This window comes from Rhinolophus sinicus, linkage group LG15 (genome assembly GCF_036562045.2).
Source record: "Rhinolophus sinicus isolate RSC01 linkage group LG15, ASM3656204v1, whole genome shotgun sequence".
Lineage (NCBI taxonomy): Eukaryota > Metazoa > Chordata > Mammalia > Chiroptera > Rhinolophidae > Rhinolophus > Rhinolophus sinicus.
The window spans coordinates 29,942,725-29,968,221 of record NC_133764.1 but is presented as its reverse complement, the minus strand read 5'-3'; the positions used below and the strand labels follow the sequence as shown (position 1 = coordinate 29,968,221).

Here is a 25,497-nt window from a genome sequence, read left to right as displayed (position 1 = left end):
TGTTGCTAATTTATATGTGGAAAGAACAAGCAAGCATTTTTCTGTTTACCGTTGTTGAAACTGGGTTTTCCAAAAGCTTCCATTGTCTTTGAAGACTTTATCTAATTCAAAATGTTCTTCTCCAGATAGGAGGAAAAAAATAGTTCATTGGAGACCCTCAGATAAATTGCAGCTATTTGTTGATTTGATCAGGCCTGCTACTGTTACTATGGAAACCTGAGTGCTTTCCAATGACCTTCTGGACACTAAACAGAAAATCTATGTGCCCCTGATATGGATTCTGCCTTTTTTTTCTTTCTTTCTTTTTTTTTTTTTTTTTGATCCCTAAATAGCTTAATTACTTACTTTCTGAACTGTGAGATGTTAGAGGGGGGAAAAAAATCTATAAAATGCACATCAGTTGAAAGAGATTATTTTAATCTTTGTACTTCAGTTCTGTCTTGGAAGCAAAATCTTAAACTGAAATAGGGCAAGGTTTATTGTTGGAAATGATTTTCACACATTCCTCAGATCCTTGTCAACAGAGGTTAACACTGCCACTCAGCTGAGCAAATTCAAAGGAAGCCTCTGAAAGCAACCGCATAGAATTTTTGATTAGTCTATAAAGGAGGGTGAATGTATTCATATCACAGCATAGGCAACATGTTTTCCATCTAATTCATCTTATGGAAATGACTTTGTTGAGAAACCAAAAGAAAAAAAAAAAAGGATTGTACATTTCAGTTGTCTGTTCCATCCTAATGACTTCCTGTAATGTCATAAAAAGCCTTGTGTTTATAACTGCAGGGTTGGCCTTGTGGGTGGACACTGCCGGTTGAAGAAACAGGACGAGAGCCTATCATTATGTTAGAAGCAGCTCTCCGTGCGTACCAGGCCCTGGTCCCCACAGGGCATTAGCAGGTACCAAGGACGCTTTCCTCTGTTGACAGGGATTAGAAGGAGAGAAGACGGAGCCAGTGTCCATTGGCTCACACAGACCTGACTACTACACGTTGACAGAGGTCTGTATGGCTCTGTCTTAGGCACCTAAGAAGTTAAAACATCCTAAAAGAGAAAAGCCTAAAATAAGAGCAACTCGACACATAATGCTGTTTGCTGTTTTTTCCAAGGAACATGTCTTCCAAAGAATTAGGACTAGGGGTCCCTCGCATTTTGAACTCGCTGGGTATCCTGAAAAGGGCGGTGGTGATCACGCTGGAGCCCCAGATGCCTGCAGCTGGGACAGCAGCATTTGGGAACGTATTAAAAGTGCAGAATCTCAGACCCCACCCTCGACTTCTCCTGAGCCAGAATCTGCATCTTAACAAGAGGGCCAGGTGGTTCCTGAGCCCATTCAAATCTGGGAAATGCCGGTCAAGAGGATGTGACCTGCTGACTAATGAGGAAACGAATTCAGATTCTCCAGTGGTTAGTAGGTAGTGAGGACAGACTCCATCACCCCTGGTATTCATACCACACAGGGCGGGGAGCACACCCAGCCACCTGCTGTTGTACAGCCCATGAGCTAAGAATGGTTTTAATATTTTGAAATGCTTGGAAAAAATCCAAAAGGGTATTATTTGTGACACTTGGAAATGAGATGAAATTCAAATTTCAGTGTCCACGAATAGAGTTTTATTAACACAAACACACTCATTCATTCACTTACCTGTCTATGGCTGCTTTCATGCCACCACAGTAGGGTTGTCATTGCACTAGAGATGATGTGGCCCACGGAACCTAAAATATGTGCCATCTGGACTGTTACAGAAACAGTTTCTGACCCCTGGAGTAATGGAATAATAAGATATTAGGACTGGGAGGGATGTTTAAAATCATCTTTGCTGATGGGAAAATAAAAGCACAGCAGAGACATAGTCACACTAGTTAGTAGCAGGACCCAGATCGCTTGTCTAGGATGACGCTTCTCTCTCATTTCCTGTCCCTAGCCCCCTCCCTGGGACACCCATGTTTCCCACTCCCCTCCACGCATGCACCATGCTTTTTCATGCGTCTTAGTCCCTGCTTGTGTTCCCTTGGAAAGACCCTTTGTTCTCCTCCACTTCCCTCTGTCTGAAGCTCTTCAAATCCTACCCTTTACATAATTCTCAAGCCTTTTAAACTCGCCTGAAATTTCCCTGTGCAGACTAAAGATGGCTCACTCACTGGACACACCTGTAAGATTTGTCACCTTCATGTTCCCAGAGTAAGAGCCCTGGGTCCTGCTCTGAATGCTTTAAAATCTAAACATGAGGCCTGATGAGGAATCTACCTTTCACCCAGCTTTCTTTGACATCCCAGGGAAGGATGTCTGGGTGCTCACATCTAGGCAGGAGTGATGTCAGAGGCATTTCTGCAACCCAGAGCATCTCGCTCCCCTATGGACCCTTAACCCCTTTAGCAGTTGGGTAAAACCATATGTGTGATGAATATGGTCACGCTTGGAGATGGATTAGCTCCTTTCCCATACCTTTTGTGGTTACAGAAATGGTAGTTCTGGAACTTTCCAACTGGTGAATGTTGCATCTACTCTGTGTCAAGTACAAGCCCTGGGGATAGAGAGCTAAGAAACAAGCCTTGTTCGTAGGAACATTGCTGAGTAGTCTAGGGGACTCGAGGCCCTTTACTTTTTCTCCACTCTGTGGGCAATGCTCTGACCCCTACAGCGCAGGGGAAGCAGAACTTTCCACCGTACCCGGTCGAGAAGTACATGAGCAGGTATCTGACTCAGGCCACATGTCAGTGCTTTGTTCAGGTACCAGTGTCTCCAGCTCCTGAGACACAGATGCAGCCTCACTGCTGAAGCGATTATGGCTAGCCTGGTGCGACATGGCATGAGCAAGGACCTGGGACCACGGAGCCCTCAGAGAGCTCAAAATGGCAGCGCCCACAGGGAGGCCCAGGAACCGGTGGCTCAGATGCTCGTGGGTGTTTCGTTTAGGTTTTGTTGAAGGTTTTGGGTTTTGTTTGTTTTCCTGGATGAGGTCTCTTTGCCCTTAAAGACTACTGCCTTGATGGACACATGACTGGGGCTCTTCCAAGGTCGTCCAGGGTCATAGCATGTCACTGCTCAGGAACTCAATCAATTCAGTGGCTGCTGTGCCTTGGCGCTTAATCCAAAACCAGGTAGGCGACATTTAGGCAGCATTTGCAGCTGCCATTTAGCAGCTGCACTTTGAGCTTCACAGGTGTTTTGCTTCCTCATCTCCCACCCCGCCATCCAGGTGCGCAGTCCAAGATGCGTCCCCTCGTCCCCTCGGAGCTCTTGCTGATGTGTAGAGAGGTGCTATGGGAGCATGGCTGATTCATTTCCAAAGCCTTTCCCGTGAATTTTTTTCAAAAGGAAATTTGGGTTGGTTTGTCATGCCCGAGCGTGAAACAGCTTAGAGTTCTAAGTGGCTGCTGGAAGGCTGTGAAACTTCACAGCAATTGTATCAAAGTGTCTCTGCGAGAGGAGTTTTGTCTCCCTGAAGAAGCAGGCGACCTACTGCAGATGGAAGGATGTTGGAGGTCAGACCCTTCTAAAGCCATGCCTTGTACTTCTCAGGGCATCTCAGCCAATCCAGAGTCCTCTATACCCAGAGGTATTCAAGCAAAGATTGGACAAGTCTGTCAGAAAGGTGCAGGAGAAATGCCGGACTAAATTTCTTCTAAGGTTCTTTCCAACACCAAGATTCCAGTAAGAATGTTTTTGTTGCTATTGTCAGTTCCCTTTAATCTCGATGTGTATTGGATTAAGATCTCTAGCCTAAAATAGAGTTTTGGGATTGGAATAAAACGGCCTATTTTGAGAACAATTATAGATTTGTGATTGCAGGTCTAAAGGACCGTAATTATAAGATGTAATAGAAGATAGTCTCTCCGTACCTGTTTGAAGAGATGTAAAATGCACGATTTGACCAGTGTCCTGTCTTAGTAGACAAAGCCATCCAGGTACAAAGCATAATCGTTTTGTCTCTGACCTCTCTGTTCAAGCTCAGGGGTGTTGTGACCCTTTCAGGCTGTGGAATCTGGGTTCAGAAAATCGGCCTCTCAGATTTTCTCCCAGGAGCTGACTCCCACGCTGTATGAACTTGTAGGATTAATTCCATGACTGCTTCTGTGGAATTCTCTGTCAAGATGGTTTCAAATTATTTTTCTCACGTTAGTACTTGAGAAACCAAAATTATCGAATCATGATGAGTTGTATTTAGGTAGAAGTTGAAAGGTGAAAGGAAGTATTCCTGAATGGCAAAACCTGGTTACCTGGCCTTTGGTCAACAGGGACGTCGTTAACCAGCTGCCTGGCTACTTTCTGTTGCACCAGTAACCTTGGGCACTTCAAGACACTGGAGAGGCTTTTGAGTCATCAAGAAAAGATAGATTTTGTCACAAATAGATTTAATGGTAAGTGGGTTTGGTTCCATTCTCATTTGATGAATACTGGCACTCTGTGTAGAAAACGACCAGGTAACGAGTGTATACTCCCCAAAACACTTGATTAACCAAATACCCCATTTCTCCATCTGTGGATTGGCCAAGAGCCAAAGAAACATACATGAGTGGAGCAGAGCTGTTGATGTGAAACCATGTGTAGCTACGTAAACGCCACAAGGCAGGAAAGTTGGCTCCGTGTGGTTTGACACTAGCCCGTTCACCGTTCATACAAGAGACAGCTTCCTGTACCTCAAGGGAGTGGGTCCCGTCTGAAGCGTCACCTTTCTTCTCTCCCTGACCCTCACGCTATGTCTGGGGCTGTGTCTTCCCTGTGTTTCCATCTGCATTGTAAGTGGAACCTATGGTGTGTGGTACTCACTCTTGATTTTTCTCACAGTGCTAATTGTTTTCCTGTGTATCCAGCACTTCCCCTACTAACCTAGCAGTTTTTCTCCTCTCCTGTCTTTTGCAGGGATGTCATGTCCGCTTCTTAAAGGTAGTTCTTCCTTACTCCGTCATCTTCCCCCTTTCCTTCCACAAAAACGTCCGCCCTGGTTTTTGTGGCTCCCACGCCTGAGCCCCCCTGCCGTCCTTTCCTCCCTTACGGATGCACTGTGTGTTCTGGAAGCTTGAATCTCATGCCGACTTGTATCCTAGTCTGTCTGCCCCTGTCTGAGAGGCCACGGCCCCCCAGCCTCTGTGTCAATCACCCCCAGAGTCTACCAGTCTGCCCCACTCTTCAGACTAAGTTCTTTAAAATTTCACCGTGGAAAGATTGAAATCTCCTCTGAGGCATTAACAATAAGTTCAAGTCTAATTTGAAAGCATTGAGTGAACAGAAAGAGTGCATCTTTAAATTGACAACACATTTTCCTTTCTTTCTGTTAATATATATTTCTAATCATACGTTAAAACTCATTTTCAGTTTTATATAAGCATACATCTACATTAGCATGCAGTCAGCGTCCTGTACTTACACTGCATATGGGCATTTATATGGAGGGTGTGGTGTCATATACCCTGGGCTGAAATCATCAAATTGTTCTGACATTTTTAATGCCTGGCTTACTACTACTCACTACATTTCATTTTTTCTCATTTTTTAATTTCTTCCCAACTCACTTAATTGTCATAACCATTCTATCCCTAAATTATCCAATGGAACTTTGCAATTTGCATGTAAATTATTTTGAAAATCTGGTCCATTGTCATCTCTGACAGCACCACTCTCTTTTGGGGAGCTGGTTAGAGCCACGCACCAGCTGTGCTCTCCATGTATTGCCTTTGTTAATAATTAAAATCAGCTCTAGATTGTAACAGCATATTCCTATTAGAACCAACTGGAAAATTCAAACACTCAGCTGCATGGGTGAAGAATTTGCAAGGGGATATCCCACCCTCTACCCTAAGTTAGAATCAACATATAATACTCTTTTAAAAACACTGTACTAAAGAAAACATCTAGTAAATGTTTTTACAGTTTCTCAGGTCTAGAACTTGTATCTAACACTACAGATGTGTCCCTGAAGGGGCCACAAGAGATTAGTGACCCAGAGTTATTGGAAATGAGAAAGAAAAGAACTATTCTTTGAGGTTTCACAAGCCTTGCAGAGCGTGGTAACTTTCATGTGTGAAAACTTCAGCCTTTCAAGACTCCTGCTGTTTGTTTTTTTACAACCTTGTCACATGAGGCAGTGTGTTCCCTTTGGAGAAACAAACATCTTCAGAAGTCGGCTACGCTGACCACAGGGCAATTTCTTGCCTCCGAGTACAGACATCCTGTATCCTCAGAGTAAGCAGGCACCTCTTGATCATTCCAGGACATGGAGATAGTTCCTGCTTAAAAACAAATCACCTATCATCTTATACCCTGTTATTTCAGAGGACACCTCCGCTCTGATGAAACCAACTCACACTGGGTCCTCAGATCCTAATTGTGACCCAAACGTCTTTTCCCTGTGTGGTGTGACATGCCTGAGCAACGTGTTTTTGTCTTTGTTATTATGTTAGAAACTGTGTTGTTCCAGGGAGAGTAATATACTATTACAGGACTGTATTTCCCCACATGCAAGAAATGCTGAGTGCTGGTGCAGAACTCGGATGTGGCTGGAACGGGAAATAGAGGGAGAGAAAAAGACGAAAGGATTAGGGCAAAGCTCTTACTTCTCTGGGTCCCCTCCTGGCAGGTAAACTATGTCTCCTGCCACCTTCGATGAGGGACTGCCCCCTCTACAGAAGAACTGTCCTCTCCCCCTCACCTTCCTACCGGGCTGCACACCTCTCACCTTGTCACTCCCAGGAAGCTGCACAAGATAGTGGTTAAGGGTCAGGTTGCCTGGGTTCAGATCCCAGCTCTTAGCTGTGTGGTCTTGGGCTACTTAGCTCATCTCTCTTGCCTCAGTTTCTCGGTCTCTAAAATGGGGACGATTAAAATACCAACCACATAGGGTTGTTGGGAGAATTAAATGAGTAAATAAAAAAGGTGCTCAGAACAATGCCTGGCTAGAAAAGTGTTTGCTGCTGTTACTATTCTCAGCACTCTCACTGCACCCCATCCCCAGGTCTGCCCGAGTGCAATTGTTACTGTGCCCTGCTGTTTTCTGAGACGCCATGGCCCAGTAAAGTGGACCCTTTGTTGTGCTTTCTGAACCACTCCAGGCCACGGGTTGGGAGACTCCGGTTGTGTGTTAGATACAAAGAGCCCCTCAGAGAAGAAGACCCCACCACCCGCGCCCACAGCAGTGAAGTGAGGCTCTCCTGAGTTTGTAAGAACTGGGTGGAGAGGTGTCACATCGACAAAGCCTCTTTTCGAACATGCTTTGTGTTGGTGCGCGTTCTGGATATTTCCCGTGCTTTTTGTTTAGGGTCTTAGGTCAAGAAACACAGATTATTCTACCTAAGAAAGAAAGTGTCACCCATGTGTTGGAAAGTCACCCTGACCCAGGCAGTGAAAATGGAGTGCCATCGCGCACTCACAGCTCTCCTCAGAGTGGCTTCGCTCGCTCCTTCATGAACTAGTCTTTACCTTGTGGCTCTTTCTGAAAATAGAGTTGTCAGTAATCAGTCCGTGGCTGGTCCCCAGGGACCATTTTTCTCAGTTGACAGTCTGGAAAGAAACATGCAGAAAGGACTCTCTCAATCACTCTTGCCAATGACCATGGGTGGACAGCCAGATTTGCGCAGAACTGATGGCTTGGGACGGGGGGAGGCACCCATGATCTCATTTCTTACTAGGGGTGTTCCTTCCTTTTGTGACCCCCATTTACCCAGGCCCCAGCAGCTTGTGGGTACCCATTGGGTCACAGTAATTGAATTCTTTTGTATTTTACTAGCTCTTCCCTGGCCTGTTGACACTTCCAAGGCAGGGAACATCCCCTCCCCCAAATCTCACCCTCCCCCAAAGCTCCTCCTCAAATTTCCCTTCCTGTCCTGGAGACCAACTCTTACCGTGGACTGCTCTGCCCTGTCCCCACTCTCATTTGTGTGAGGTCCTACTGTCACTTGGCTTCCTCTCAGCCCCTTTCTGCCCACTTTCTGGAGGAATCTCGCCTCTGATGCCCCAGCCTGGAAGCAGCTCCTGAGCTCTGAAGCTCTGATTTAACCCGTCACCATAGGAAGGAAAGGCTCCCCACGCAGGAGGCAGGGACTTGTAGTCCATTTTACAGGTGAAGAAACCGAGGCCTTGGTAAAGTCCATATTACCACACCGGGTGTTCCAGCCCACTTCTGGTGGGTTCAGTCTCCCATGCTCTTCGCCAGTGGAGGGGCCCCCTCTAAGCTTCCCTGCCAACCGACTGCCACAGGGACCCAGAGAACAGCCCAGAACAGTGCAGCTGCTGCCAGCCTTGAAAGCAGGTGTCTCACTGAACTATAATTAGGTCCCTTGTTTTTAAAAACTGGTGTGGTTAAAAAACACTCATTGAAGATAAGATGAAATCAACGATTATGGAAATTTTGTGCTAAATTTAGTTGCCATCGGCCCTGCTTTCAAAATGCTTGCTGCTATGAGAGACATTTTATTTAAAAAAAAAATTTTTAATTTAATTGAGTGATTGAGCGAGCGTATCCCGAATTTTAGGGAAAGGACTGTAGGTTTTGCTTTTACTTCCATGTGGCTGAAGGTTGGAGTGGCTTTTGCTGGGTACCCAGTCCTGCCCTCCTTCCCGCAGCAGTTACATGACAGTGGAAAGAAGTGTCTGCAACGTTCCCCAAGGGTTCAGCCTTTATTGCCAGTTATGGCTTTTGTTGTTGTTGTCCTTTAAATCTAGAAGCTGCCATTCTGTGATCATTTAGCTCCAATTGAAATGCCCCAGTGGTGGCTTTTTTTATTGAATTCTGCCCTCATGTGACTATCTATCATCATTTCTCATTATTTCCCAGATTGCCCTGTGTTTCTGCCTTGAAGACAAACCCAGTGGCCCTCTCAGACCACAGCAGGGCCCCTGGGAGCCCTCATTGCTTCCCTTTTCCCACTTCTTGCGTCTGTGACTTGCAAAGTCTGGGCCCAGCCGGAGGTTTGGGAAGAGATTGAGGAGACACAGATGTCTAGAACTGGTGGGGGGGTTTGTTTTCTAGAAAGAAAGCACCCGGCGATCCTAAAACACACCTCTGGCGTCAGTACGAATCTGTTGGCATTATACAAAGGCCCGTGTCTCACATGAGAGAGTGAGTCATCTTTGATAAAGGCACAGCGGGAAAGATAGAATCTGTGTCTTGTTTGTGCCATTTTGCAGCACTTAGGGGCACTTTTCTCTGTGCGCCAGCCTTGTGAACCTTAGGCATATTTCTGCTAAAAGGTCCCAGTCAAAATGCAGTCGGTTCTGTAAGTACCACAAGAGGGCAGTAAAGATTTGCAAATAAAAGGTGCCATGGAAACCTGCACACAGAGGATAGCAGTGAACTTGTGCCTGGCTCTGTACTTTCTGCTGAATGTGAAGGGGGGATTAGTTCTTTATGCTCCCAATTGCTCTGTGGTTTTAGGGACTCATCGGGGTTTCTCTAGGTGTGTGTGGCTCCTGCAGACTATGGTGGCCTGCACAGGCCCCAGCACATTTCCTATCCACTCTGCTTTCTTAGCGTAGAGAAGACCTCCCACCACAGCCAACTCATAAAGCCAGCGTGGTGGTAATCCCAAACAAGGAAAGGTTCCTAGCACAAAAAGAACGTAGGGTTCAAACAATTACTCAAGTGCCCAAAGTACTCTAACGGTAAGGTGCCATGGCCATCTGGGCTCACCAGGTCTTTCTCTAAGGTGGGCATGGGATAAATATGTGCCGGCAACTCCCTGGTGAGAGAAAGACCATCGTTCTTCAGGTGAGAGACTTAGAAAGGGTAAGCTTTTGGTCCCAGTATCCTCACACAAGTCCTAAGACTCTTAGCACCTGGGCAGAACTAAGGACAACGGCCTTCCGAGAACCTGATTAGCAGGTCAGACAAGTAGCACTACTTCAGTCTGGTAGTGACAATTAGCCAGCCAAAGACCTGTGTCTGCAGTCACGGGACAGCTCTGGAAGATGGGGGGAAGCTAGGTTGGCTGGGAAGAAAACAACACAGCAGGGTACTAGAGGTGTGTGATACTCAGTACACAAAGAACAAAGCATTCTGTGTTTTCCATTGGGCAAGGTGCTGATATGTCACCGGGTCCCACGTTTCACCTTAGAGTAAGACTCAGTTGCCATGACAACAGAGGCCTGCTGGCTTCCTGTGAATTTGTTTCAACAGTGGCACCAGCCTAAGTGGATGTGTCCATAAAAATATTTCTCATTAAGAAAACGATTTAATGAGATTTCCCTTAAATTTCTGCTCCAGTGAGTACTTCACTCACCAAGTTGTTTGGCTGCAAGACAGCTTTTTCCTGTGCTAGTTAGCATATTACGCCTCGCGGAGGAGACTGAGGAATAATTTCACTGAAGTGCATTCTGGGTTCTTAATTGTTGCTGTTCTGGTAAGTTAGCCATGAGATGCAGATGTCTTATTGAAATCTAACTGCAAACGAGGATTAATGATTTGAGAACCTGCCTGATACAGGGCAAGGGCAGGCAAGCTGCAGGCCACAGGCAAAATTCTGGCTGCTACCTGATTTTGTGACTCAGCCATGCCCACTCATTCATTCCTGTAGCTTTCACACTCCAATGGCAGCGCTGGGGGGTTACGACAGAGACAGTGTTTGGCGTGCAAAGACCGAAATATTTATTATCTGTCCCTTTACATTGGCCTCCCCTTGGTAGAGGAGGATGAGCACTGAATTCAAACACCAGAGCTCTGGATTCAGAGCCCAGGTAGGAACATTGATTTAGTCTCATCACTTAGCACCCCTGGGCCTCAGTTTCCTCATCTGTGAGATGGGCGGCTTTGGTTAGCTTATCTCCACTTCCCTTCAAATGCTGAAAGCTCGGTCGCCCTTGTGCTTTTGGTTAAAGATTACATCCCAAGTGGAGCAGCGATTAGCACAGGGAATGACCCTCTGCAGGGTGGTCCAGGGTCCTGTTTCAGGATTGATGTAGAGGAAATAGCATCCTTTGACTTCCCGACCCTGCTCAGTGGCTGTAGGTAGTGAGTTAGTTCTCAGTGTCTTCACCTGTACCAAAGGCAGGTCTGATCTTCCCAAGGACCTCTTGTGGCTGACAGTCTGTGGTTCTGAGACCCTCTCCCCCCCACCCCTGCAGTTGCCAGCAGGAGAATGAATGATGCAGAGTTGTGATTTGCTGTTCACCTGTGAGTCCCGACTCCAGAGAAAATCCAGTCGGCAGGTGCTAACACAGGTGTATGGGAGGCATCACCTGGCCCCATGCCTCCAGGTTACAGTTGCAGATTGGATTGCCAAATCTGAAAGAGAAGTACTGTTAGAAATTCCAACCATGAAATTAGACACAGGACCTAAAAGAAACCAAGAGCCTGCCTTAAGGTGTCAGGCTGCCATGGTTCTTTGGGTGTCTCCCTTTTCTCATTGACTGCATGGTCAGATTAAAATGTCTGGCCTCATGCACCAGCCTTTGCAATATCTATGCCTCTCAACCTGGCAGTTCCACATCAGGAACTCCACATCCTGGGGAGAAGGGGGATGTGCATAGAGATTGGAATACAAAACTATTTATCTGCATGTATTCAAAAACTGAAAACTTGGAACAACCTAGGTGTCCAACAGTAGGGGAATGGTTAAATCAACTGCAGTAGAGCCACACAGTGGGGCATTATGCAGTCACTAAAATCAAGAAGAGTGCTTATGACATAAACAGTTTACATCATATGAAGGGGAAACAATATAATTCTACATTGGTCAGAGAAGGAAACAAAGAAACTAAAAGAATTAGAAGATTACTCACTACAATGTTAACAATGATTATCTCTAGGTGATAAAATTATGGATATCTTAAATTGTTTTCTTTGTTTACTTATCCATACCTGTTATATTTTCTAAAATGAACATGTAATACTTTTATAGCAAGAAGAAGCATTGTTATAGAAATTATTTAAAAGCAATAACTCTGCTTTTTAAAAAGTTGTATATTAGAAGTCATTGCCTTCCCCATGAACACATTTTTCCATTCATTCTAAAAGTATTTGAGGACCGCCATACCCCATACTCTCCTGGAGACACATCAGTGAACCGAACAGATGAGGTCCCTTCACTTCCAGTGGAGGGAGAAAGAGGAATACATAATAGGCCGTGAGAAGAGTGTGAGGGAATGCACACCACCGGAAGGGGACAACAGGGTTGAATAGAGCGCTGGGGAAGCTCGGGGTTGAATCATCCCCTGTGCAGACACTGGAAAGCATCCTGTGTCTGGGTCAGAGGAAGCAGAAAGTGCAAAGGCCCTCAGGCAGTAAGCACGCTCGGCATGTTCCAGAAGATGACAAATTATTTAGCCAGAGAACCGCGGGCATTTTATTTACCCCGGCTGTACTGCCCAGGGGACGTCGATGCTCATTAGGTAGTATTATCTTAACCCCGTCGCCTGGTTACTGAGTGGGAGGTAATCGATGCCGTGTGCACAGGCTGTACTCCATACATGGAACCATTCAAACGCCTCCCCGGTTCCTTTGGGACTTTCTTCTCTGCATGCCACTTGATTTAACTAATGTTGCAGTGGGTACAGGTGAAACATAGTTACCTTCCATGTTAGATGCCGTTCTGAGGTCCTTGGTTATATATGGCCTTGCTATTTCTGTGGCCGGTGGAGCAGCACTGAAACACCATCTGTTCTGGTGTTGTCACTGTTTGTTCCCATAAGCCCTGGATATGGAACATTTTCATGGTAGAAGAAAAGGTGTGAAAGAAATCCACAATTCTTCATTTGCTCCTGCAGTCGGTCACCATTGGCCTGTCTACCCTCGGAATCTTAGACGCAGAAAGAACCTTCTGTTGTTGTGAGGTTCATCTCTCTACGCTTTGCAAACATCTTTGAAAAACATATTCTTCAAAGCCATGGTTTCTATTAGGCTAGGACATATGCTAGTACTGAACACATAGTCACAAAATGGGTACGAATGGACACAGTTACAGTGGAGTGGAGTGAAACAGCACAGCGTGCTTCAGAGTCATCCAAAGGTTCCGTCATTATCGGCTGGACCCACTGGGAGACTCGGAATTATTTTTAAGTCTCTGCATCATTCTTATTGAAGATGCATCTTTGGGTCTGGGTTCCTACTGCAGACAAGTCAGCACCTCTCAGAAGTGCTTGGTAGGCCGGGTGCCATTGTATTAGGGGCCCGCGATCGGTGACTGCACTTCCTCCCGTGTCTTTATTCGGTCTGTTTTCCCACATAACCAAAGCTAACATATGATCATGATACAGAATGCAAACAGTGCTGAGTGTGTACGGTATTAGGTCAAACCACTTGGAATTGCCGTCACTGTAGGTCAGATGGGCACATCTCAGCAGTTGCAAATGGTGCAACCGACTAGAAAATGAGTGTCTCCCGCAATCTGATCCCTCATAGACACAGGGCATTGTAGTTTGGCATGGCCACCTCTCGATTTGAATTTGAAAAGCCCCATTAGTGAGCGGAATGTGGAGAGCCTCTCACAGTCCACACAGACAGCCCTCAGACACAGGTGTCACACACATGGCACGCCTTCGCCCCCACCTCCAAGAGTGTGTATTTGCAATATTCAAATTAACTTTGCATGAGGCGCTCTACAGAAATGCCACCCTAGGAATCCTTTAACTTGAGAACACCTTCAATGATTGCAAACTGTTATGACTTTTCAAGAACAGCTCTTGTATAAAATGAGACGCACGTCGACTATGAGTGACTTTTCCGATGGGGAGGGAACACTGCCTATTCTCACAACCTGGTAATCCAGTTGGCATCACGATGCCAGGCTTGACCTAATGCTAATGTGCCCTCTTTCAAGGAAACACAAAATCCTGGATTCTGAGTTGTTGCGTCATAGCCAGTAAGCCATGCTGAGTTTTAGTCTAATTTTTTATTTTAAAAACATGCTAAGTCTTCAGCATTTAGTCACTGGATTCTATTTTGCAACACTACATATCATAGTCTTCATTTTTATTTCATCTTTAAAAACTTTCTATGCCATTTTAATAAGTCAGGGTGTTTTCCTTCAGTCCTCGCCCCTTAGGGGGCTACAGAAGATGCTCCGAAATCAGGGTGAGCAGCTGGCGCTCCTTCCCGGTTCCTCTCCTGCCCCACCCCCCAGGGGCATTGGAGCCTGGAAGCCCCCAGGGATGTGCGTCAGCTTCCCGATGGGTCCCAAGCTCCTACAGAGCCTGTGTGCAGGTCGACATATAACCGTGGGCCATAGGGTTTCTGGTCTGTGAGTCAGCCAGGCAAAACCCTGACCCAGGTGACCCGCAGTGGCTCACAGAGGCCTTCATTCCACAGTCAGGAAACAGGTATGCGAGAGTCTGGGGGAGGAGCAAAGGAAAGAAGACAGGGCGAAGGGTGTGATGGGAGGCACTTTCTGGGGGGCTTTCGCAAAGGATCCCCCATTTCACCTTCAGCGTAGCCCAGGGATATGGAGGTTTTATTACCACTGAGTAACAGATGAAGAGGCTGAGGCTCAGAGAGGCAGTGTAACTACCCAGAGTCACACAGCAAATGTGAGTGAGGCTGAGATTTGATCCAAACTCTTTGGAATCCAAACCGGGGGCTCTTCACAGAGGTGCCATTGATTTTATATGACAGCTGAAGTTTGTTGAAGGTGCAAAGGGTCTTGGGATCATTGACTCTGAGGGGGATGTTTGCACTTGGAGGAATATTCTGAGTGTCTCAGACCAGTACATCTCCAACTTACATGTGCACGGGAATCCCTTTGGGGTCTTGTTAGAAAAAAGCTTGTTCTGATTGAGTAGAAGTGGGATAGGGCCCGAGAGTCAGCGTTTATGACAAGTCCCCACGTGATGTCGCGAACCACACTTTGAGTAGCGGGGTGTGGACCATGGTACCTTGGGCTGCACAGGCCTCAGAGAAGAGGCTCCTTCGTGTTGACCGGGTCTCCCCATGGCTGGGACTTGACAGGTATTTGAGGAATAAACGAACAGATGTTCTAAGGCACATGAGGACCCATGTTTTTTCAACAACAAATGTGTGCTGAACGCAGGGCCAGGGTGCCGCTAGGCGCTCGTGAGAAAACCGAGCAGAGCAGGAAGAAGTAGTAACAGGTACCGAGCCCTGAGCCCTCGCCAGGTGCAGTTCCTGTGCCCAGCTTTCTCATACCGACTCCTCCCAAACACCCGGTGACAAGAGCAGCCGCCAGATCTGCCATCTTACAGCTGAAGGACCAGAGAGGGACTTGTCCGTGGCCACAGTCAGACAGTGTGTGTGGCAAGGTCGGGGTTCACACCCGGAGCGCTCGGCCGCTGCGCTCGGCAAATGTTAACAGACATGGTCAGAGCTGAGAGGGCATCCCACCTGCAGGGGGTGTAGGAGGGCTTCGTGGGAGGGTGCTATGCCCGCAGCCTCAGAGCCTATGCCCTCGACGACGGCTCCAAGCCTGAGCCTCCACCCACTTTCTGTATGTGACTAGTGCCGACGAGTGGGATGAAACGGAAGATTTGGGATTGTTCAGCCAGCAGTGTTCCCAGCGGGCTAATATGCGCCCCAGCCGATGTTCTCTCTGCTCTGAATCTCAGGGGACATCCCGCTCCTCTTCCTCCTCTGTGGTTCCAGCCCCATCTGCTCACAAACCCCGAACCTCGGCGGTACTATGGGGTGGGGTGGGGGGTAGTGTTTGCATCGCTCTAGGAACGGACGTCAGCGCGCTGATTCTGGTGCCTCCGTGAGTTTGCTGAAATCTCTGTGGTTAGGCTATCGGCTTCAGCTTTATCCTCCAAATATACTGATTTTATGTGTCCTCCTGGTGAAATCTGAGTTACATGTGTGACAACCAGAATTATGTCAACAAATATGCAAGCTGGGAGGGGCAGGTCTCTGCCCTGCTGGGAGACCTGTTGCCAAACAACCCCTTAAAAAGCTCCAAGAAAGAAATGGTCAGCTTAGAGGCTCCGCCACCATTGCTCTTCAGTCAGAGACCCCAGCTGGGCCTGGGGCAGGCAGGACCCCTCATCGGGGGAGTACCCCTTGCCACCCCACCTCCAGTCTGGCGTGGCCTCTTGGGGGGCGGGTTACTGTGTGGCCCCCAAAGGCAGGGCCTCCTTCACGCACTCCTGGGTGGTGTCCCAGTGTGACGAGTGACTGCTTGAGGGAAGGAGTTCCCGTGACACATAAACACCCACTTGCAGAGCTCAGGAGCAATTCTCTGAAAGGCCCTCCCAGGTAACAACTGCTTTTCTGTATTAACATCTGTCATCAGTCTGTCCAGTACTGGCTGCAAATATGATTTTGATTTTATGATTTGGTCTCTTCGAATTCTGTCAGTCCTAGTATTTAATGAGGACATATGTTTTTGAATGAATAAGTGAACAAAGTATTCAGTGAGTGTGTAATTATGAGCCCGGTGCAGTGCTTGGTCTAAGGATTACAAAGATCAGTGAGGTGGTCCCTACCTTCCAGGAGTTCAGCCTGGCTGCTTGGGCTGTGGCCCCCGATAAAGGCAGTAAATCCAGGAATAAGGTATGTGTGTTTGTTCAGCTTCCCCGGAAGCCAGTTCTGCCACAGTGTTTTGAGAGCAAGGTATTCATTTGGGAAGGGATCCCAAGAGGGAATCGGAGTGTGACTCAGGGTGGAAAGGAAGCCAGCTAAGGGCGTGCTGGGTCTCCAGCTGGTTACCACGGTGGGCACACTGGGGGGTCCTGCGGAAGTTACTGTGGGGCAGGCTGTGCAGGAGAGGCTGGAATAGAACCCTCAGATGGCCTCAGGGGCACAGGTGTGCAGGCCGAAAGCTCAGGGCATGTGGGCGGGCACAGACAGTGTCTACACGGGTTGGAAATGGCAGTTCAGAGGAGGCAGCAGGGAAACTGAGAGGCATTGCGTGAGTTGGATTTTGTGGGTGAATGGACAACATGGTCCCTATGGGAAGGGCCACCAAAGACCAGAGGCAGGAGCGAGGCTGGCGTGGCTGGGACGGAGGGCCAGAGAGTGGTGGGTGCTAAGGCCAGAGACAGAGCCCAGCTACGAGTCTGTCTCCTCCTCATCCGTTGTGAGGACTCGGCCTCGTTTCTCTGCCAGATGGGAAGCCCAGGGTCCAGGGGACCAGGGCAGGGTCCCACTGAACAGGATTCCTCCAGGGGAAGGGGGCAGGGTACAAGCCAGGACACAGCAAACAAAAGAAGGTCACTGAATTGGGGCCACCTCAGCCACAGAGGTAGTGAAGGTGGAGGCCCCGAGTAAAGGGCAGATTCTGGACAAATCTGAAGGTAGATTTGGCATCACCTGCTGACAGTGAGGTTGAAAGAGGCGTTAAACAAATAAACACACCATAAATAAATATTTATAAGTTGCATCTGAAAAAGAAAAGACCAGGAGTTGTGAGGGAGAAGAGCAGGGAATTTGGGAGAAGGGGTTAACTGAAGGAATAGCACGTGAGCTGGAACCTGGAGGAGGGCAAAAGTCAGCCAGGCCAAGGTCAAGGTCAGGGGCACATTGCAGGCAGTCCCCAGCAAGACTGCACTCAGGCAGCTCGGAAGGGAGCGGTGAACCAAGGAAGGGTGGGAACTGGCAAGAAGAGGTGGTGCTGAGAGTGGCCTGGAGGCCAAGGCCCCAGCTGTGGAGCCAGCCTCCTGGGGTCCCTGGGCCTTCCCTGCCCACAGGCCCCCTTTAGACCCAGGTTGACAGAGGGACTTGCCCCAAGTCAGGCCCAGACCACGGAGATCTTGCTATCATGGAATTCTTGACCACAGAAGAGCTGCGTTTGAAAACTCAGTATTGGAGGTGGCTGCAAGGCGTGCAGGGGGCAGCGTGGAAATGGCTCTGGAAGCGTATTCTGCAGGGAAACGTGGAAGGCAAGCCACTCTCATTGGCGGGGTAACTATACAGACCCGCTCGCTGCTCTGGTGCTCTGTCCTGCTTCACGTCCTGGGAACAGGAGTCTCCTCTGCCCATCTTCCTCCCAAACCTTTCGGGGTTGATTTCCAAGCATTGCAGTTTGGTTCAGAAGCACTCAAATGCTTTTTTGCTTTTTTTTTCTTTTTCTTTTTTTTGCATTTACATCCCTTTTAGCTTGACTATAGGGAATACCTTGTCCGGGTAACTATACTAAGGTTATAGCACAAAACTCACACAGCCCCTGTTGCTTGGGTTGTGGCCCCCGATAAAGGCAGTAAGTGCATGTGTATAAAAGCCGCCATCTCTATTCTGGAGGCGGGCGCCTCCATCAGCTCGAGTGCTTCCATCAACCCTGGCACCTCCATGGGCTGGAGCGCCTCCATCATCCCCAATGCCTCCATCAGCCCCAGCACCTCCGGCAGCCCCAGCGCCTCCATCAGCCCCAGCACCTCCATCAGCCCCAACACCTCCATCAGCCCCAACGCCTCCATCAGCCCCAGCGCCTCCATCACCCCGCGCCTCCATCAACCCCAGCGTCTCCATCATCCCAAACGCCTCCATCAGCCCCAGCGCCTCCATCAGCCCCGGCGCCTCCATCAACCCACGTCCCCTCCTGCACTGTCTGTGCTGTTGAAGTGTGTTGGAGGTGCAGTGACTGTTTAGGGACACCAGTGAGTCAGGAACATCTGGTCAGGACCACAGTCCACTTCACAGGTGAAAATGCTCTTCACCTGTTTCAAGCACCCAGGGCAGTGAGTCCGTCATGTCTGGATATTTTCAGATATTATTGTGAAGTTCCCGATAAAATAAAAGTAATCTCTTTGTGCCTCTTTCTGGTAATGGTTTTCTCTCTTTATAAATCGGAAGAGCAGAGTTGAGTGGCAGCCTTGAACTTCCTGATTATTCATTTAAAGTTAGAGACAAACCAGAAAGCTTCTCAACTTGGAACTATTCCTGGAGACAACTGTGTGGAGGGCAGGGCTGGCCGTGAATTTGAGGGTAGTTCTGATGGAACCCAAATGATTACGTCCTGGCGCTTTCTCCCAAGTCTGTCTGAAAATGCCTTCCATCCTTTGTGAAGGGGAGGCCAATTTATGTACCATTGCAGTAAAGGTTTTGTCTTTATAGACTGTCAGTGTTTCCAGGAGACCCCCAACTTCCCAGGTATTTCCCACCATGCACTGCCAATAGGAGTACAGTACAACTATACGAAATACTTTCAGCCTTGAAGCAAAACTGTTGGGGCCATCTCTCCCCATATCATAATGTCTTTGCTTCAGGGGGCGCGCTCAACTGTGAGGTTGGATCCCTATACGAACCAGTTATTTTATCAGAGAAAAGCATTGCCTCATGGCACAGCATCTAATGAATATGGTCTGCCCTCTTTTCTTTACTCATTCAGCCAAAATGTTGAGGGCACACCCTGTGCCAAGCTCTGTGTTAGGGCTGGGGATCCAAAGACAGCGGATGGGGGTGCGTTCTGCTACGGCAAAGTTCCTTCAACAGCCTGGCACAAGGCAGCTCCCTCGGTAATTGTGTGGTGAAGGGACACTGTTGCTCAAAGAGGGAGTATGGATGATTCCTTGAAAGCCTTCTGTGCTACTAAAGAAAGTGTCCAATTCCACCTGTTCCCCCAAGAGCTAAGACCCAATGGTGCCAGTGTTCTGACCGAGTAATAAGGCCCCTTGACGGCCTTCTTTGCCTCCTGTGCATGTTCCTGGGAACTGCATTGAGGGACATCTTGGCACCTGCTCCAAAGCTCAGAGCTGCTCTTAGCCACATCTGCTGCATTGGGGAGAGGGGCGCAGCCTGTCATTGAGAACATATCCAAAGCAAGAGTCTTGGCCGTGTGACCCAGGGCCATGGCCTCAGGTTCCTGGCCTTTTCATCAGCTGAATGTCCGGCAGCTGGCGCCCTCACTGCCAGGCAGATTTCAAAATGCAGTCTGTGCGGGAGCTGCTCCACCACTCCAGGCTCCTCCACTTTCTCCACTGGCTCCTTTGCTGACTCTTGAGATGTTCCAGTGTGATCCCATCTGCCTCTCCTTTTCTGCTGAGCCCCCTCTTACTTTTCACCTTTCATGGGAGACTCTAACTCCCCCATGAGAGAGATGATGAGGGCCTGGTCTCCCCAGGCCTTTGTGTGGCATGAGTGTAATTTATAAAAACTCCTTTTGGTAATTCACATGTCACTGACCAAGTATTCTTCGGGCTCAAAGGGCGGTGTGTGTTTCCTGTGAAAACTGTCTCAGGCTTATCACCATTTCTTTTCATGAGCTCAACTCTCGACTTACAAAAAACACTGCTTCTTACTGTGTTTTTAAAGTAGCAATAAATCATCCCACCAGAGGGCACTATTCTGTCTTTTTGCATGGGTCCAAGTTTTTTTTATGCAGATTAATCTTAAATTGGACAATCTACAAATGAGGAAACATCAGCACACCGTTTCTTTCTTTTATGTTAAGTGTCACAAAGCACTGGTTTCCCCAGGAAGTTAACTTTTACATCCCAGAATGAGAACCAGCCTGCTCTTGGCAGAGTCCCATGACTTGAGTTTGGATTAAATATATAAAGAGTTGTCTCTTGAATGGTAAGGGCAATTTTTTGGTACTTTGCAAATGTTGCCCTCAGGGTGAGTATAGCATCCTCAGGTTCCTTTTCTCCCCATTCCACCTTCCACCTCCCAGCTGGCATCAAGCTTAGTTACCTTTTCTATCAATCTTTTCCCTGGGAAAAATGACTGATTGTTTTTACTTGTGTGCTTGTTCTTTAGAAAGCCAAGCTTGGCCCCGCTGGTAACAAAGTAATCAGCCCTTCAGAGTGGAGGCAACTTTCCAACAACCTTGACAGAGTGAAACTCACCGACTTCAATTTCCTCATGGTGCTGGGGAAGGGGAGTTTTGGGAAGGTAAGAGGGAAGTCCTCTGCGAAGTGGCGGGTTTTGCACAGCATACTGGGATCGTGTTCTCCTGGAGGTTTCCAGAGCGGCCCTTTAGGTTTCTCTCTGTACACATTTCTGAGATGTATCATTTCATTGAAAACAACTACATCCAAAAACCTACAGGGGGGTCCACTGTGCGTCACTATTTCCGTGTTCAGAAGGTATCCAAAGCAAGAGCCCCCTCTCTGGGGGGGCTCCCTACTTAGAGACTTGGCATTAATTCCGTTTAATTCGGCAAACATTTATATCACGCCAGGCAACGTGCTTCACAACGTGGGTTGAATGACTAATTTTCACAACCAAGAATTAAATGTTGACTTGTAGTAAGCAGATGTAATAATTCAGAGCTTCTGAACTGGGTTTCTTTAGCCATCCGCCTGTATATTTACATTTGGCTTCTCTGGCCCCAAATCTCAGGATATGTCCAGAAACTGATTTCGACCCTGCCTTTTTCATTGTCTCAGTTCCTGACTGGTGAGACGTTAAGAAAGATCAGTCACATTTTTGCCAGGATGCTCCTAGAAAATGTGCATAATTCAAGACGGAATGAGGTTCATGTTGCATATTCCTTCGAGCAGCTGCAACAGCGCCATCGTGTGGCAACTGCCTGCACAGCGTACACATTTTGGCAGCTGAGAAATGAGGCAGTGCTGGAGGAATTTAATTTGCAACGGCCGGCCCTACGTCAGTTTGCCCATGAAGTAGAACTTAACGAATATTTTGATACCACACATTTACATAATCACATGCACTTTGAACTGTCACCCGCCCTGGTTCCTCCCCACCCCCAGCACCAAACAAATGCCTACAAGTTTTCAGGTTGCCCTGTGTCTGCTCCCAGGTGATGCTTGCGGACAGGAAGGGCACGGAAGAACTGTACGCCATCAAAATCCTCAAGAAGGATGTGGTGATTCAGGATGACGACGTGGAGTGCACCATGGTGGAGAAGCGAGTCCTGGCCCTGCTTGACAAGCCCCCGTTCCTGACGCAGCTGCACTCCTGCTTCCAGACGGTGGTAAGGACCCCGGGGAGAGGGGGGTACAGCACACAGCGTGTACTCAAGGGCTGCCCCTGAACCCAGGTGCTCTCAGCGTCTGAGTCAACCTGACTCCTGTGGAGACAGCTGGAGAAAGGCACAACCTGGGGGCCGCTCAGCCCTGTTTCTACCCTCCCAAGCAGAGGTGACCGAACCTCTCAGTCTTGTGCCACTGGGAAATTTGGAGCGTCCCCTCTCTGTGATGTACCCTGCTTACAGACTTGGCCTTAATTCCATTTAATTCAGCAAATATTTATGTCATGCCAGGCAACGTGCTAAGACTTAGAGATCCAAACACAGAAAATAACTCAGTCCTCGCCCTTTAAGACAACGAATCCAGCTGCCAAGGACTACACTGGAACATGAGGAAACTCGATTTCATAAAACAGTGTTCTTTTTAATGCACACAGCACAGGTTGGCAAAATGGCCAGTTCCATGCCGTCCATGAGCTCTAAGAAAGGTTTAATAATAATAATAATAATAATAATAATAATAATTCATGACGTGAAAATTAGATGAAATTCAAATATCAGTGTCATAAATAGTTTTTTTCGGAACACAGCTAGGCTCATTCATTTACCTGTCATCTACAGCTGTTTCATGCTACGAAGGCAGAATTGTTTAGTTGCAAGACACACACAAAGACTAACATGTTTACCGTCTGGCCTTTTACGGGAAAAGTTTGCTGAACCCTGTCAGATGGTACAACTAACCAGAGGATGAAAACAATTCCAAAGCACTGAGCAGCTGGTTTGGGGGCCAAGGTGCTTGCAAGTGGCCTGCAAGAAATATAAACATCAAGATGGCACCTCAGTGAGGCAGCTGTGTCCCTTTTAAGAGGTGACTCCATATCAGTAGCTGTAATTGTTACTGTTGTGATTATTACTATCTGCATCTTCCCGTTGGCTAGAAATTGACTTTCTGTTTTATGTCTCCCTTTAAAATCTCTTGGGAAGCACGCTTCCATGCTCTCAGATTTTAGAATCTCAAAATGGCAGTGCAGCCACACCACCAGGATGGGCAGTGGGCCTGTAGGGACAGGCGCCAGCTACTGCGTATTAGCCGAGCACTGGCGGCCGGGACAGCGCCCTGCTCCCGGCAGCTCTCAGTAACCCCGAGGAGGGAAGAGCAATACGCTAGGAAGAGAGAACCATGGCTTGAATCCCAGCCCGGATTCTGTAACCCTGGTTACACTGATTAAGCTCCAAAAAACTACAAAGCAGAGAAATAAAGATGAAATTGGAGTTTATTACAGGGAAGCTAGAGATCGAAGCTCCCAGAACCATTTCCTGGCTATTAGCAGCAGCTTCCTTTTTTTGTCCCTGTGCAACACTTTAATGTTCAATAACCTCTGTGAAACGGCGATGTTTTCTAGAAGAGAACAGAGGTCAGCTTTTACCGCTGCGTGCTGTGTTGTTAGTTACTTCACGGTCAAAGCCCTTGGGTCTCCCCATCTGTCCCAGCGTAATGTCCCCATAAATATGCAGATTTGTTTGCTTCTGTGATGCATGCTCTTTGCAGGCCCAACACTTGGCATGCCAATGACCGACATCAAAAACAATATTTGGGCATCTCATGGAAGCAACAGCACATTTGATCCGCCTCCCCATTTACAGTCCCTTCCCCCACAGTAAATGTCATTGAGCGTTTATAATGTATAAGCCCAACCTAATTCACAAGATTTCTTTTCGGAAGCATCCAGTTAAACACATTACTACCTTACTCTGGCATGTCCCCTAGACATGGCAAACCAGACGCACTAGTTCAAATTAAAGAATAGGCCCACGTGGGTTCTTCACACTGTCCCTAACTTAGAAACATATTATGTGTGTAGGAGAAAAGGGAAGACTTTTTAAGGCCATTGCTTTCATAGGGAACATACGTAACCAGAAGGGGGCTGACACGTCGACAGAGAGACGTTCTTTCCGAGTTATGTAATGACTTCCTACTTTCCAAGGCCCTCGTGCAAACACGTTTATGACTTACGCTTTACTTGGGGAAAAAGAGTCGAAGGGCTCCGCTGAGCAGATCAGTCAGTGCGGCCCACGTTTTACTAATGAGAAAGCAAAGCACAGTCAGTAAAGAGAGGAGCCACGGTGCCCGGGGAGGAGCCCTGCTCACGTGTGGAATCTTGGCCTTCAGGATCGGCTGTACTTCGTCATGGAGTACGTGAACGGCGGGGACCTCATGTACCACATTCAGCAAGTGGGGAAATTCAAGGAGCCACAAGCAGTGTGAGTATCTTTTTTAAGTCCCTTCATTTAGACACAGAATACTTCCAGCTGGGCACGTCTGCTGGGTGACATGTGAAAGTGGGGTGGAACGCTGTAACCTCCTGGGGGTCAGATTCAAGGGCAGGGTCCATCTATGAAATTTCCTAAGGAGCAGTTTAGTGTCCTTCCCGTAAATTGGAGATGCTGGAATATCCCCTGGTCGCCCAATTCCACCCTTGTTCATTGGGTCAGCCGCTCATTTAGGAACACATGGCTTGCACACCCACGGTTTGCAGGGCCCCAGACACGGGAGTGTGAAAGGGCTGTGTGGCTCCCTGCCCTCAGGGCACTCGCTCGCTCGCCATCTGACCTCACAGGGGAGTAGTCACTCGACAGTTGTGATGCGTTGCCTTGACTTTAGAGGTGGCACAGGACACTGGGCAAACCCCCAACAAGGGAGTGAGGGAAGAACATCCTTGGGGAATGCCCAACCCAGAGGTGCAAGAGATGTGTGAGATGTGGCGGGGGTGGGTAGGGAACAGGGCTGGAGGGGTAAGGACGCTGGGTGATAAGCCTCGCAGAGGACCTGGCTGAGGGTCAGGGAAGGCGGGATGGGGCCGCGGGGGCGCGTGACACCATCTGGTTCACTTTTCACAGAGCCCTCCGGCCAGGAGGAGAGGGAAGGGTGGGAGGAAATGTAGTCGCTGGTATCAGGGGGTTGGTATTATACAAATCTCCGTAGAGGAGAAAGAACGGAGCTGTGATTGGGGTTTGTCCTTGGAGCCAAAGAGGACTAAGTATCTTTGAGAATGTTTCTGGAGGGAGAAAACGAAAACTTGGTGCTTATGGGGGTGAGAAGAGAGAAATCTCTTCAGGTCACTCCCCATTTTAGGTTTGGGAGGGGGCAGCCACCAAGAACAAGATGGTTTGTGGGCAGACTTGTGAGCTCTGGTTGGAGGGTTGCACTGGAACATGCCCTAGATGCCAGGATGCGAGAGTCAGCAGGACAGGAAAGAGACATGGAGCCGGGGAGGATGGAGAATCACCCATCTGGAGAGCAGAGTTCGGTATCTGAAAAACTATCCCGTTTTTCAGGGGCCAGGAGGTCACAGGAAGCTCAACAGGAGCACATCTAAACAAACAGCTATGCCATTCCCCTCAGACGTTAATAGGACTCTAGCGGCTGTTCCGTCTGAAAGATAAATCTGAAGACCTTCGGGGCTGTGCAGGCGAGCTGCCCTGGGGAAGATTAACTGAAGGCCGCCTAGGGGATCCTTTGGTAGCAGGCTTAAACAATGTGAAGGCGATTTTTCTGTGTTCATTGTTACTTTTCAATGTTCAGAAATGCCTGCCCTTCTCCGCTCTCTTATGTTGTTAGTCATAAAGCGTTAAAATGCTCAGATTGTCAAATAAAGCTTGATAAGCCAGAGCTGTAAAGAACAAGTAGCAGAATAGCCACCTTGTGTTATAAAGTAACATAAAGGTGTCTTGTCAGTCCCCTTTCAC

At 48.0% G+C, this 25,497-nt stretch overlaps 1 protein-coding gene across 1 annotated transcript in view; it reads left to right on the top strand.

The window, feature by feature from the left end:
• The window catches only part of PRKCA (protein kinase C alpha), a 383,486-nt gene that overhangs the window by 311,190 nt on the left and 46,799 nt on the right, over nucleotides 1-25,497 (top strand). The window contains exons 9-11 of the mRNA XM_019732863.2: nucleotides 20,574-20,708; nucleotides 21,583-21,756; nucleotides 23,921-24,012. Coding sequence (XP_019588422.1) covers nucleotides 20,574-20,708; nucleotides 21,583-21,756; nucleotides 23,921-24,012 — 401 coding nt within the window. The remainder of the gene's footprint in view (nucleotides 1-20,573; nucleotides 20,709-21,582; nucleotides 21,757-23,920; nucleotides 24,013-25,497) is intronic.